General features: G+C 33.2%; 1 protein-coding gene across 1 annotated transcript in view; it reads right to left on the reverse strand.

Moving 5' to 3' along the window:
• Positions 1-237: 237 nt before the first annotated feature.
• Positions 238-16129, reverse strand: part of LOC142351212 (uncharacterized) — a 39665-nt gene continuing 23773 nt past the window's right edge. The window contains exons 4-6 of the mRNA XM_075403341.1: positions 6930-7060; positions 3981-4141; positions 238-546 (exon numbers count right to left, since the gene is read on the reverse strand). Coding sequence (XP_075259456.1) covers positions 327-546; positions 3981-4141; positions 6930-7060 — 512 coding nt within the window. The 3' untranslated portion in view covers positions 238-326. The remainder of the gene's footprint in view (positions 547-3980; positions 4142-6929; positions 7061-16129) is intronic.

A 16129-nucleotide genomic window follows, 5' to 3' on the forward strand; every position in this document is an offset into this window, starting at 1 on the left:
CAATAAGAAGGTTTATAAGCTTTCAACTAATGAACAATAAGAAAATTACTGTAAAAATCAAATTTTTGAACACTTAAGAAAAACAAACTTATCCGAGCAGTGTTTCAGATTTCAACAAGTGTTGTCAAAAAGAAACAGCGATCATCTCCTTTTTGTTAAAACGATTCATTTTCTGGGATAGCAGCTTTGTTTTCTATGAGCGTAATAAAGAGCTTAATATTTTTCGTTATAAAATTGAATTCATCTACAGATGAAAGTTTAATGTGGTTTAATTTAAGTTGTTTATATGATAATTAAAGCAAATGCTCGATAGATGGGATTTTGTTTTATCTGTTTCCAACATTTGATTGTTTTTTCCTCCTGCTCTTTTTGCTGCCACCTTTTGTAGATTTCTTGGAGCCACTGCTGTTTCCTTCATTGATGTTAGAGGTGGACTTTTGTTTGGTCTTTTCTGAGCCACATATCCATGGGTGGTCTCTACACATGATGTTGTGCTTGAACCAGTGGAAGGTTAGTTGGCGTCCGGGATTTTCGTACTCAAATGCCCTGAAAACATGTACATGTGTAGGTTTCTTTCATGAAAGAAATATTGCCTTGAGTTTGCATTCTTCTTTGTGAACAATTAGACCGACTGAATCTGATCTATGAAAAGAGTTCAGGGATCATTTCCATTTGTCACACCAATACGTGCATTAACATAGAAAACCACCTTATGATAACTGATAATATGCCCGTGCCTTGGGGTGGGGGGGGGGGGGGTTTGCAAATATATAGACCCCTAATCTGTGCCGGATATAATAGGAAGATATCATAATTCAGTCATAAAATGACGTTGGCTTGACTCACGAGCAGAAATAAGCTTGACAGATGAATTGAAAAAAATCTGGCACGAATTTTATTGCATATTCTAGGCTCTGTTTTTGACTCACCCAATGAGGGGGGAGCTCAAAATATAATGCTTTATCATACGAGTTGTAACTCAGTGGCGGGTGAAATGTGATTGCCCAGAGCAAGAATTTTTACACCAAACAATTTTTCCAAGAATGAAGCGATTGTGATTGCATTGGTGATTCGGATTAAACTCGTGATAATAACAGTGATCGTTTATGAACCAAGATTTTCTAATTGCGGTCAGTATTTAACATTTTTGCAAAGTTGTGACCCCATTAGGGAGGATTTTGATTTTTGATCACTTTATATTTTGGTCGCCTATGGGTGGTCTTCGCTGTCTTCTAGCATAGCTCGCAAATTACAAAGTATTTTGGACAGTATCTCAATTTTGATCATCGATCGCGCTAAAATTTTATCTCACTTACTTCAATTTTTTTTTGCTGTAGTGATGGAAGCCTTCAAATGACAGTCAGGTGGTGTAGAATTTGAAATTTTCTCTATAACCTATGTTTGTTTCTAAAGTGTTTTTGGATCAAGGCTAAAAACCACGGAAAAAATTACGAAAAATAAACATATTTTTTACTTATTTCTCCCTCAAAAAAAAACATCATCTCGTAAAATACGAAAGAAGTGCGAAAACAATAGAGAAACCCATAGTTGCGCTGTGAACAAATTTGTTTGTTTCGTTGGCTCCTTGACATTGTGATCAACAATTTGCTACGATTAACATATCACATCTGCAGCTTAGCAGCCGACCACTTTGTGGTAATAGCATGAGATATTTTGAGAGGAAATCATTTCAACTGTGATAATCCATGGTCTGAACATAGAGGAAATCTGAAAAAAAAGTATTCTCGGATAGGCACAGTCCGTATATGATATCCGCCTGAATCAAGGAAAATTTTTATCAGATGAGATATAAATTTAGTATTCGTATCCAGCGACTACTACATTTGGGTGCCGAGCGTTAAAAAAATCAGAAGGCTTGATTCTATTTATTTATTAATTGATGATGAAGGTGTTTCTCCAACAAAATGGAACTCATGTGAAGCACAAAGACTTCGCAAAGCATTTCATCCGGAACATAACTAAACTTGGTATATCTGCAATCAAAATCAATTGACAAAAATTTTTGTAAAAAGGATGGAAGTCATTGCAAAACTGACTTTAATCAGTTTTGTTTGTGCCGTTTTTGAGTCGTTAAAAGCTCACTTTTGCAAATTTTTGTCAATTTTTATATAAGTATATATTTATATATTGCAAACAAATTTGTCAATTTTAATGACCAAAATTCAATATTAATTTAAAGAATTATCAATCAGCGTCAATTTCTTTATCATTTAATGCTCAAAGTTGACTAATACAGTTTTATTGGGGCCATGGAAAACTTGGACCCAACGCAAAGTCAGCATTAAGACCTAAGTAATTCTAAATGGTAGTCTGGTATCAGTTATCATTCACAGCTATCACCATAACTGATATGAGACTGATTTAACATAATGCGCTTAGGGTTCAAAATAGCGCATCAAATCTATGGTTGCGAACATTTTTTAAACGTCTGGGACGGCAGACCCCCTCACAAAAAAGTTCAAATTATATTTCAAGCATCTCATCTTAGGAGAATATTTTTATACAATGTGATGTGTTGCATAACATCTTGTGATGTGTAGCAAAGAGTCGGAATTCTGAAACCAGGTCACGCTCAATACATTGAGATTCCAGATCCGCGTTCTTTGCAATCGTAGTCTGAGGAGGTTTTCAAAAATTTCACTAATGACGGTGATGCCTCGCAAAACAGTACCAAAACTTTCTTCAAAACACCGACACGTTTGTAAAAGAAAAATTGGGCAATTTTTTGAGCTATCTGATCAAGGTCTCAACCTTTAAGGTCACCACAAAACCGATACTACTCGAGATAAATAGTGTAGATAACCTTGTAATTGATTGATTCTTGTTGTCGGTTCATTTGAAATCAGGTCCCTAGGTTTTCTAAATTAAAAGTGCAGCTAAAATCAATAGTGCAGCTACAATTAACAGTTAAACTTTCCAATGACTGGAGAAAGAGAACAAAGCACGAGGTGCCCAACCTAAGCCAGCTTTGATCACTCTAATTTGCGCCGCGTAGATGGGGTTCCAGACCATTCAGAACAAAATTGACTTTGACTGGACACTCTGAGTCACGCAATGGGGGTATCTTAACCACATGGGTTGCGCATTGGCTTGCCAGGCCTATACTTGAGTTGCGCTTTTGCAGGTTACAACATAACTCGGGTGGCACACTTGTGCTACCAGAACCACTTGGATTACCATCGGTCGACGGGAATGAAAAGTGCCAGTCTTGACGTTAAAAGGGACAAATTTTCCTCTTAGGCCTTTTGGTGATAATTTTTTTCATGTTTTGATCATCCCTCAACACTGAAAAATGCAATATTTCTGGTTAAAAAGACTTTGGGTGGACCTGTGAGTTATGGAATAATCTTGGCTCGACTTATGAAGACTTAGGGTCCTCAAAGGGCAATCAGTAACCATTATTAAATAGATCTTTTGGAATGTAAAATAGTCAAAGTTTTTTTCTTTTTTGGTTGCGGTTTGCGATTTGCGGTTGTTATAATTTTTGTAATCAAATTAGCTGTCGTGCGATGCTTGAAAAAAAATCGAATAAACTGTCAGAATTGTTTGCAAACGGTCATAAGTTATTTTGCAAAAAGTTATTTCTGCTGGAGGAAGTTGATCAACGAAGCTGGCTTTATGGTCCCCCATAAGGTTGGATTGATTTTTTGCGATGATGCGTGGCTTATCTGTGCAAAGCACCTGCATCTGTTTTTATGGGCAGTGGCGCTGACTTATGCCTATCTAACAGATCAACTGATCAATTAAAAATAGCTGAAAATCACGAAAATGATCGGCGTCGACCGCCATATCATTTGAAAAGAGCATGGCCGAAGAATATTGGGTATGAAAAGACTTTTGTTTGACTTTACTAGTGAGCTCCACGAGGTAATTATGGTACGGAACCCACCATCACCCCCTCCCCTCAACTTCTTTGGTCTTTTCATATGGTCGACCCTTCGATCGGGTCACGCTCATACCTCGAGTCGAGGAATTTGTTTCCAAAGTCATCATGTTGTCTACCAGCTAAGACATATGGAATTCCTTCAGTTACAGTTTTGTGATGACTGCGTCTGAAGTTCCCAGGGCCAAATCCCACCTCCATTATGATGTTTTCACACCTATCAAGGGATCCGACCGCCTGAAATTATCGCAAACCCCAATTAACATTCAGGTCGAAAATTGATCGGAGAGAAAGATGAAGGAAAAGTTGGAGCTTGCGCGGATATTTTTGCAAAATCTCACTCGAGCTGTTGTTCGATTAGAATAGAGGAACGACACTTTGGAAGTCAACACCGGATCATCTGTCATGAGTTATTTGCCATTTTTCATTTGTATTATTAAATCGGTGTGCGGCTAAGAGTTCGTTGGTTCTTTTAACAAGTTCAGTGACTTTATGCAACTCCAAAATTTAATACCATCCGTGTGATTTTGCAAGATTTTTTTTTAAATTCACACTCACTCAAACTTGAAAAATTTTCATCTAGAAAACGCTGGCTGAAATTACACTTTGATACGAAATGTGAACATGGAGGCTCGGTAATCTGCGTTTGCACATAATGTTCCGATCCCGCTCAACCAAAGTTTTGAATTAATTGTCATATTAGCAAACACCAAATGAGGAGGAGATAGAAAAATTTCAAAAAATTACTATTTGTTTGAAAATAATTGGTTTATTCATTTAGAAAATTGCTTGAAGCTCTAGCCACTATACAAATGAAAATTAGAGGGCCGATGATAGCTTTCATTAGGTACAGTAAGAGACAAGACGAACCAGAAAATTAAAAACACAAAGCAAGTATTACGACCAAAACGCAATGACTATCTATTTTTTCATAAAAAAGTAGATGAAAAAGTCAAAATAGCATCAGATAAACACTAAACTAAACCAAATGAGTTTTCACCAAACAAATGGGACCTGTCTTTGTTGAGAGTAATTAGCAAACCAGAAAGCAGACAGAAAACTGAAAGGGCAAAATTAGAAAGTACGTTTATGATTTCTGAAAACAATTAAATCAAAATTCATGAAAGCAATTAGCAATCAACTGAAATCATTTATTGTATTGTGTATGCTCAATAACCTCCTTTTAGACGTCCATTTAAATGATCAATAGTTGATGTTTGATTTGAAATCATTCTAGTCTGTGGCTAAAATAAAAAAAAAAGTCGAAAATTTCACAAAAAAAGGTATGCAGCGCCCCATTACAATCCGATTTTTTTTGGACTAAAAAATCCACCTTTAGACCAAAACTATTCGTGATGTTGCTGCTTCTCCATCACAGTAAAAACTGTTCCAAATGTGTCCAAAGCAGCTAGTTTGACCAAAAAATCATTATGTTAAAATTTAATGATGAAATTGTGATACTTGCTGACTAATACTACCAAAAGCCATGGTTTATCAATTGAGAGCATTAAATAGTTTTTGAATAACTTCAGCGATGCTGAATTACGTGTTTGATAATTCAGACTCAGTCATAAGACCACAAAAAACATGAAATGCTGGCGAAGTTCAAAAAAATAAATGAAAAACTTAAAACACTTGCCGGAGGCATAAAATCCATATGAGTTTTAATCATAAAAATCAATATTTTTTCATTGGACCCTGTTAGAACATTGAGGGTCTTTTTATTTAAAATTTTGAATGTTTTCAATTAGGATGAATAAAATGCCAAAAATATTTCTTAAAAAGGACGGAACCAAAATACAATCAGAATTCTTTTTCACTGCAATAGACAATGATCAGACTAAAACTGGCCTTCATATCGCTGAGCAGCTGTACCCAAAAAAATTGTTCTTTATTTTTGAGTAATAAATTCTTTGGAAAAGAAAAATTTAAAATGTCAAAATTAAACTCTGCATATTTGTTTATAATTATGGGTTAGAATTAGCGAGAAACAGCCAAAATGCAATTTCCAGAAAACTCTCATGAGAACCGGAGTTGTACTTATCATAAACTGAAAAAAAGGAAGATTGTGCCAGTAGTCTTCATGTCTGTATCCTCGGTGAAACTGGTCAAAGTGGAACAAATAAGCATTTAAAAAATGAAATAGTGAAGTTTCAAAAAATTAACCCACAATTTTTTCAAAACCGTTGACTCAAACTATTCATGTTCTCTCTTCTATCTTTGACTGTGAAACTAAGCAGACAAATGTTGACAATTTCATCATAATTTTGAAAACTAGATCAAAATTTAAGCGAAATTTACGAAAAATGTAAACAAAACAACGGAAGTGAGCCAGACTTTCACAAAAGTGTGAAACTCCGTAACTCGGGAAAAAGAAAAATCAATAAACTTTTAAATTATAATTTCTACGCTTGACAAGCTGTCTAATGATACCACTCACAATCCTGTATGATGAATTTTTTGATCAAAGAAAACCAATTGAGTATATAGTTCCTCCCCAACTAAAGTGGGTCGGAACAAAAATACTTCTAAGATCTTTTTTTTCTTTTCCAAAACATGGAATGTCTTTTTTAGTTTTTTGTTTAGCAAAACTTCACAAGATCTATAGAAAAACTTGATTCAGTTATGCAAAAATAAAATTATCTTGAAGTTTCCTCTATACAACTTTTTTCACAAATCATATCACGTTATTTCAATCAATTTTTGTTGCAAAAGCCGCTTTAGAACTGAAATACAGGTTTGTCATTTTTTTATCACCACTGTTACCACAAAAACAGTGGCAATGAAGCAGTGTGATAAATTCGTAGTCTAATCCCGGCAACATTGTGATACATGTTTTAACTGTTGTAATCGCAACGAGGGATGAATAATATTATATACACATGATTGTTTTCAAACTCGAGTTTTTTTAACTACTCGGCTTTGGCTCGGAGTTTGATAACTTTTTGATGGCGATGGCGATAACAACCGTGTGGTAATATTAATCAACATTCGTTCCTCAGCATTAGTACACAGTATTACTTACAGCTATAAAATTGAGAGGTTTGTCCTCATCCTCGTAGTCAGTGAGTTTCCTCATGTATTCCTCAGGATTCATTCCTTTGTTGTGATATCCGAACACGAGGAACTTTCTAAGTTGCTCCTCGCAACAGTTTCCTAAAAAAGCAACATACATCTGATGCCAACAGAAAAACAATGGCGCCCATAAAATTATTTAATCAGAAGAAAACATTCTGATCAAATGGCAAAGTCAGCAGCGTGGTCAGCTGTTAAGTAACATTGTCTTAAGTAACATCGGAGCTGAGGTTAAAGAATATACTACTGTCTTACCATACTGGCAAAAAATTTTCAGCAGTGACTAAAGTCTTGATATATTGCGCAACATATATTCACAATTTGACTTGATCATACCCGGCTCGATGTTCCTGATCCGAGACACCCCAGAGAAGACATTGGTGCGACCCAAGAAATTGATGCAACTTCGGTTCGAACCAAATCATCTATGATCTCTTGGTATATTTTGAGAACTTTACCCTCAGACAAGGCACTGTTCTAATTGTTTCGACCCCACTTGTGGGGGGAGGAACTATAAATTCAAATGGGTTTTTTTTTGTTCAGTCAATTTTGGCCGATCGATATATTCATCGTAGAGAAATGTAAGTGGTATCATTAAAAAGATCGTCCAGCGTAAAATTCAAAATTAAAAAAGAGTTTCTTGAAATTCGTGCTTTTCGAAGAGTTATCTAGGTTTAAAGTTTTGTGTGAACACGCGATATTTGCATGATTTTGTTCACATTTAGCGAAATTTTTGTTCAAATTATGGCCTTTCTATAAAAATATTATTTCAAAATTACATTTCAAGCAATAAATTGAAGCAATTTTGTGCTACTAATAGACCGATAAAAATGCTACTTCTGGTCTCTTGAGGAAGTTTACTATCAAAAAATGTCGAATTCAATTTGAGAGCTTTTTTAGAAAAATTTCTTATTTATTATTGTTTTTAAATCACTTAGAAACTAGTCATTTTTCATATCGAAATTCTAAAAAGATCAAACCTAAGTTATAGTAAACTGGTTACCAATGAACAAAATATTTGTTTTCAAGGAATCACTCATGTTTTTTTTTTCTCTTCGAATCTGTGTTTTCGAAAATTTTAATGAAGTTCTGATTTTCTTTTAAGATTTCGCTTAATTTTTGGGATTCCTTTGGTATAGACTCGATATCTAAAAGTGCAATCGACTCCCTATTGTGCTTTAGGTAAACCTGTATAGTGCTTTGAGTGGACAGCTAAAGGCTGCTAAGACTTAAAAAATCAGTTTTTCGAAATTTTTTTGATTTTTAGTCAATATTAAACTTATTTTCATGAACAGTTAGTCAGTCTCAGCAATGAGAAGACCACCTTCATTTTAAATACAACAAAATTAATCTGGTAGGTGGTTTTAAGTGATAACTATTAGTTTATGGACTTCGATAACACGAGTTTTCAAAATTTCAAAAAAAAAATTCCACTTTTTTTTGTAATTTTGATTCCTTTTGAAATATTGTCCCATTATCCTAAAATCGATGGTTCTCATTGGCTTGCAAAAGAAGGCCAATGGACCAGAGATAAAGTTTTCAGAACAAAGATTATGGTTTAATTGGCATCGACCTTATCTTCTAGAAAATTTGGCTGAATACTTGTTGCTCTTTGCCTGAATTTGTCGTTGTCTTCATAATCATAGGACATATTGTTTAATAATAGAGTGATGACAAACATCCCACTCTTCCTATTGAGGCATAGAATAGCGTATTTTTGGATTTTCTTGAAAACTCTTAAATATAGTGGCTGTTAAACCTTCAAAAATAATTTTTTATAAATTTTTTGAACATTAACAAAATTAAAAAATTTTTTTCTTTCAACTCTAAGTCGATCTCAGTGATAAAATGACCTCCTTAATTGCAACTGCGTCTAAAATGAATCTGGAGTTCTTCTAACTATTGTTTTTTTGACTTCGATGCCACGGGCTCTCATAATTTTTTAAAAAGTTTTTGGATATATATTTTTTGTAATTTTGATTACCTTTCCTTTATCACCGTATTCTAATATTGAATATTCCCAGTGGCTCAGAGAAAATTTTAAATTGATCATAAATCAAGTTAGCTGAGAAAAGTTTATAATTCAAATGTTTCTGACACTTTCTTACTTTTTTCTACTGAATTTTTTTGGTTTTGACTGTTTTTTTTGTTGTTTTCATAACCATAAGACTTATCATGATGTCTTTTTGATAATATACTGATGACAAACATCTTTTTTTCCAAATGAGCCATAAGGCAAAGTAGTTTTAGGGTTTCCTTGAAATCTCTTGAATTTATTGGCTGTTAAGTCTTCAAAAATAATTTTTTTAAATTTTCTTTGGACAATAAGAAAACTTAAACTTATATTCGTGAACTATAAATCAATCTCAGTAATAACAGGTCCTTTTTTGCCTCTGCATCTAAAACAAATGTGGTTAGCGGTTTTATCTTCTAGCCATTGGTTTTAAGACTTCGATGCCACGCGTTTTCATAAATTTTTGTAAAGTTTTTGGATATATTTATTTGTAATTCTGGTTACATTTCAATTTTTATCACGATATTCTGTTATTGATAATTCCAAGTAGCTTAGAAAAATTTTTCAATTGATCGTAGATAAAGTTTGAAGAGAGGGATTTATGATTCAAATGGCTTCAACACTTTCTTACACTTTTCTACTGATTTTTTTTTGGTTTTGCCTGATTTTTTGTTATTTTCGTAATCAAAAGACTTATTGTGATGTCTTTTTGATAACGTAAGAATGAAAAACATACTTTTTTCGTATTGTGGAATAATGACTTCTGCTGAAAGCTATTGAATTGAGTGGCTGTTGACACTTTTTAACAAAATTGTCAAATTTTTTTTTGAACGCTGACCTTTATTAAGCCTATTTCCTTGAAATGTAAGTAAACCTCAGTAATGACATGAACTATTCCCTTTCTAAGCTAACCTCATTAATGACTTGACCCCTTTCGTTTCCTTTCTAATTTATCTGGTAAACGGTTTTAACTACTAACTATTGGTTTTATGTTCTCGATGCCACGAGAATTCTTAATTTCAAAAATTCGGATTTTTGTAATTTTGGTTTCTTTGGACATCTTATCTCATTATCCCATGATTTATAGTTCCCATTGGCTTAAAGAAGGCGTTCAACGAATGATTGATAAAGTTTTCAGAGAAACGCTTATGGTTTCAATGGCTTCGAAAATTTCTTATTTATCTTCTCTAATGAATTTCTGGTTTTTGCATGTGTTTGTTGTTGTTTTCATAATCATAAGACTCATTGTAATGTCCTGCTAGTTACTTATGATTGATAAAGATCAATTTTTGCTGATTTAGGTATAACTTAGCGTACTTTTTGACTTCCGTTGAAAGCCATTGAATTTAATGGCGTTGATATAACTGGTTTTCTCAAAAATTTCGTGGTTTTATTTTGTTTCTTTATACTTTTGAAGTCATGTTGTGATGAAAAAATCAACGCCATTGCTATTAAAAAGTATATAAAACCAGCAAATTTTCATCCAAAATTTTTTTTTGTTGAGTTTGACACTTTTCTCGCTCAATTTTTTCTGAAACTTTTTGAAATTCTTCATGTAGTCGTGAAATGCTGACTGGTCTCATAGGCTTCTAAGTAAGGATTAAATGAAAGATGTTATTCAACTCAGTTTATAGCGAATAGTGTTAAAATTTATGATATTGCTCGTTTTCAAAGACTTTTTATACTTTTCAGTTTTTGTTCTTTTCGTCAACTTGTAATTTATTCTCATCATTGAGAGGTTCCATCCAATTCATTGTATTTTAAAAACCGTTTTTCCATTGATATCATGTCTTAACTGATGTTTTGTTTGTTGAACAATATGCGTTTTCATATAAGTTTTGTGAGTGGTCAATATTTGCTTTTCTTTTTCTTCCTTCAGCACATTCGCTAAATATTTATGTTTATGCTTATTTTGTCGTTTGTTTTTTTTTATCGTAGTCTTTCTATTGGCAGATCTTCTGAGCGCTGCAATGAGGCGTGGTGTTATGTATTTCAATTAGTAGTTTGGTTGTGTAAGGATTTTTTAAAATTTAAACATCTATTTTTAATTATCTCATCATTAGGTTGACAATTATGTCAAAAATGTAGATGAGCTCCGGCCGGAACATCATGTGCGAACGCACATTAACGAGCATCCTTGTATATATTCCAGGATCGTACAGATAATGAAATTATGTCGTTTACAAAATGAGTGCAATTCTGGCCTATAGAACTCGAACTTACTTAGAAAGCAGAAAATTTCCATTAAAAAAGAAAACTTTAAACGAATAAATGTTGTTTGAAATGCTGCTATATTATAATTTTGTTTACGCTTCTGTCGAAACTAACTAAATAGGTTCAACTGGGAATTTTTTCCGTATGTTTTACATTTGTGCGCGATTTCACAGACCAAATTGAGGAAAAAATTGAGCAAGAAATATCAATAATTTGATCTCAGATGAGAAATTAGTTCCTCTTTGATAAAAACAAATTTCAGATTTTAACCCCTGATTGAGCTTTCTGTTTGACGTATGAGCAAACCAAGTTGCAGACTTTTGACAAATTGATCAGACCTTTTGAAAGAATGAATGTTCCTTTGATGAAGCAACAATTTTGCACGACCTTGTTTTGGATCCCACGTTATCGGTCAAGGTACTCTGATTAAAAAGTACTTTGGGTATGGCGCTTCATATAGGGAAGCTTTTTTCTTTGCTATCTACTTGAAGCATGAAATTTTAGGGCCATTCTCAGGTATGCAGGGATGCCTTTGTCATGAAGACCCAAAGAAAAACGACGCAAAATTGTTCGCTATGCTTGGTTCTGCACGTCAAAAATTGTGACTATGTATGGTTTGCGGTTTGTCTAATGGGTTAAAAGTAAGACACCGTCAGTTTGTTCGTCTCTTAGATTCGGTAATTTCGATTTGTTAGGTTCATTGTGTTTGATTTTAAACGTGAGATAATCGTTGGCATGTTCGATTGTTCAGACTTGGTCTGTTCGGTTTTAAACTTGTAAGATAATCTTCGACAGGTTAGGCTTCTAAGATTTGTTATGTTTGGTTGTCAATGCAAAATAAACGTCGATATTTTAGGCTTCAAAAAACAGAAATAGCTGGTTATGCTCGGTTTTAAACGTATAAGATAATCGTGGGTAGATTAGGTTTGCAAGATTTGCTATGTTTGGTCACAGATGTAAAATGAACGTCGGTATGTTTGGTTTCTAAAAAAAGAAATCATTACTAAGTTCGGTTTTAAAGTCCCCTAATGAGCAAATAGTTTGAAACTAGTTTTGTGGAACTAATATCAACCATAGCGACAATACTGACACTTTTGCAAATCTGAGACGTTTTCAAAGACTTTTTATACTTTTCAGTTTTTGTTCTTTTCGTCAACTTGTTGAAAATTGTTGAAAATTAACTTTAGGAGAATACCGTTTTTGCTCGTTATTGTTCCGACCCCTCTTGGAGAGAGGAACTATATACTCAATTGTTTTTTTGTTCAGATAATTTCTATTCAACGTAGAGAGTTGAGACTGGTATCATTAGTTATCGAGGTTTAAACTTAAAAGAAAAGTAGAGTGAAGTCCGTCGTTTTGTTTTCACATTTTCCATAATTTTTGACAAAGATTCGTCAATTTTGTCCAACTTTTTAAAAAAGAAATATTATTATCGACTATTTTTAATTAATTTTTGGCCAAAATGACAAAAATTTGGGCAAATTGTTTCAAAATTCAGACTTTTTCATCAAAAACAGCACAAAAAAATCTTTTTTAGTCCACTTTGATTAAGTTTACCGGACGTGAACACCAAAACACCCTTACACAGTTTTTGTGGACTCAAATGACGGTTTTTTGTTCTTCAAATTCCGTCGGAAAATCCGTTTGAGTTCTCTGTAATTAAATATTTGCCATTTTTGAAAACTTTGTTCGTTGATCATCAAATACAGAGCATTTATTTTTGATTTTTAATTGACAATTTTTTTATATCAATAACATTCGAAAAAATAACTGTTTCTAAGGAATGAGCAGCATTAGCAGGGCTAGTTTTGGACAAATCTTGGACTGCTACAATCCAATATTAAGTCAGATTGTAATCAGTCGAACTTTCTTTTTGAAAAAATTTTTCGATCTTTTTTATGTTAACTGAAGAAGAGAACATTTCAAATCGAAACTCAGTAGTGAGAGGTCGAATTGACTTCTTATGCAGCTCCAAAATAGGGCATCTGGTTTTATAATATGGTCGTTTTGACTTTTAAAAACATTTAATTTTCAAACAAATAATGGCTTATTGAGCTTTGACTCTATTTTGTCCTTAATTTGGTCAGTTTGTAGCTTAATATCAGCAGGGAACGAATGCTTCATCTTTCTAGTGACATCTTCAAAATTTCGGCGTTCAATTAAGGCAAAATTGAACATATAAAATTCTTGAAAGGCATAGATTTTGGCTTTAACGGCTTCGAGACAAACTTCTCGAAGAAAACTGAGTTTTTTAAATGTTGTCTTTAACTGTCGTTCATACTTTGTCCTTTTAGTCGTATAAATTTTCCTGTGTAATGACAGATTTTATGGGCTTTTCACGGAAGAATAAATGATCCGATGTTCTGATATTAGCAGATAGCTTTCATTAGTTTGAAATTAAATGTTTTCCAAAATAAAAAAAAACACTTTTTAACTTCGAAGTTTTGTTCCTTTTATTGTCTATTTATTACTTACTCTTATTCATTACTAGCCAAATATGACATTATTGGTATCAAGGGAAGTGGTCAAAAGGGATTGGTGTCACAAAATCGAATTTTTTTTAAAGAATTCGTTTTGACTTTAATGGCTTCGACATTGGATTTTCACAAAAAAATAAATCCATTTGCGGTTTCTGTCATGTTTGACGTTCTTTTTGTAGACGTAAGACACATTCTGGATAATTTCAGGTCTCAAGGGCTTCCTTTGGACGAATAAAAGAAAAATTATTAATTTCATTTTGTAATTATTGGCTTTCATGTTTTCGGAAATATTTCTTTTGAAAAAAAAAACGACGGGAATACTTAATTTTGCCCTTTCTTCTTTTTTTCTCTACGTTTTACCTCATTAATTAGTGGTCAAATACTACATTATTGGTGTTCGAAGAACGTGCAATTGAAGATTTTCTGAGGGCCAAAATATGGCTTTACGGCTTCGAAAGTGTTTTCTGGCCAGTTGTAATTGATTTTTTGTTTGTTGTCTATTTGTTGTTCTTTTTGTAACAGCATAAAAAATTTAATACCGACAAGTCTTAATGCCCTTCTATAGAAGAATTGGTTTCTGTAAAGCTGTTGGATATTTTAATTGATCTCTAATAGTCTTCGTTACTTTGAAATTAATTGGTTTTAAAAAAATAAAGCGAAATTTTCAACTTATCTGTTTTTGTTCTTTGTTGTCTAAGTGTTACCATGCCTTATTATAGAGTGGTCCCATATCTTTTCTCGCGCATTATAAGTTATTTTGTTTAGTTTTAGTGCTATCTGACGCTTTTTTGACTCGACGTTCTATCTGACGCGTTATTAAGTTTTGCTTTTCAAAACGGATACAAATTTTTGATGTATTTTATGTTTGTTGTGGTTGTTTGATTTCGCCGTTCGTCTGGATTGGCTCTCGTAATATTGGCATATCTTATCAATCTAATGGATCATTTTTTACTCCAATGACTTATTTGCTTTGGAGGCTATCTTTTCGTTCATACACAATCTTTTTTTAAAATTTTTTGGGTGTTTGGGTTTTTCTATCTGTTCCTCATTTGCTAGACAATTATGCCAAAAAAGTGGATAGGGGTCGGAACCTTATGTGCAATCGCAGATTTACGAGCCTCCTTTTATCAAATCTATTTCAAAATGTTTTATTTTGAGCTTTTTAATCTCTAACAAAGTGACCATTTTTGATCGTTTGTTATCGTAGGTCAGATAATTTAAAAAAATCTGTTTTTGTGAGCTCTCATTCAACCCTCTGTTAGGTCAGCCCCCAGTTTGCGTGATGGAGTCCTTGACTAGAGCGAGGGATTATAGAAACAATTCACAACCGATTTTTTTGTATAACAGATAGAGCAAGACAAAGAAACGCACATGTAAGACTTCGTTTATATTGCTTTAGTCCTTGAGATTAGACTAGTGAACGTTTGAAACTTAGAACAGAGTTCTTGGAATGCAAAAATTGACAGCCGTTGCATGATTCCATTTTGCAAACTAGGAAAATCTAACTTTTTCTAGAGACAGTACAACAAAAAATATATGCTATTTTAGACTCCCTTTACATAGGGGAAAATATCAACCAAGTTTGGTTTTATTCGAATATCTCCCAGATATCCATTTTTTTTGAAAAATTTACTGTTTTAGATTTTGCTGAAAATTTGAGCTGAAAATTTATGATGTTTTAGACTCTAACACTATAGCTAAAGTTACATGATGAGTTTGGATTGGTTTTGATGAAGTTCTCGATTCAATTGAAATTTACTAAACTTCAAAATTTTATTCGCTTCATGCAACCAAAAACTTCCTTTTCTAAAACTTCCTTTTCTAAAAAAATTAACGACAAGAATATTGGTTTTGAAAACTAAACCCACAAGGAATAGCCCTTTAGATTTCCATTTCATAGGTAAACTCTTATTGTATGTTTGATTTGACTTGAGCAACTCTTTTTTCAGAGAAAAATTCACAAACTTTGCAAAATATTAGCCGTGTTAACGCTAAGTTATATTAGCCGAGTCAAATATAACTTCTTTCAAGAGAAAGTAGAAGAAATATATTTGCTATTTTAGACTCCTGTTTCATAAGGAAAATACAAACCAAGTTTGGGTTATTTCAAAATCCCCCAGATTTCCACTGTTTTGAAAAACTTTTTTCGTTTACATGCAATTAAAAATTCAAAATTTTAAACAATGCGAAAATGCCTAAAAGGGTTACCAAAAATTTCAAAGAGCTGTATTGATCATATAATCAAAGAAACAAACATAAGCCTGAAACGCTATCGACGACAATATGTGATCATTTTATATTATTTGCTGAATTTTTTGTATCATTTGTAAACGTTAAAAGCATTCAGTCATCGGTACTCAAGCGAAATTTCAAAACAATCAAAATAGACGAGCGCTGGATTTTGTTTTTTCTTAGACCAGAATATCAAAAAAAAACTCCTGA

The sequence above is a fragment of the Convolutriloba macropyga genome, chromosome 12 (genome assembly GCF_964194025.1).
Source record: "Convolutriloba macropyga chromosome 12, txConMacr16.3, whole genome shotgun sequence".
In the NCBI taxonomy this organism is placed as follows: domain Eukaryota; kingdom Metazoa; phylum Xenacoelomorpha; order Acoela; family Convolutidae; genus Convolutriloba; species Convolutriloba macropyga.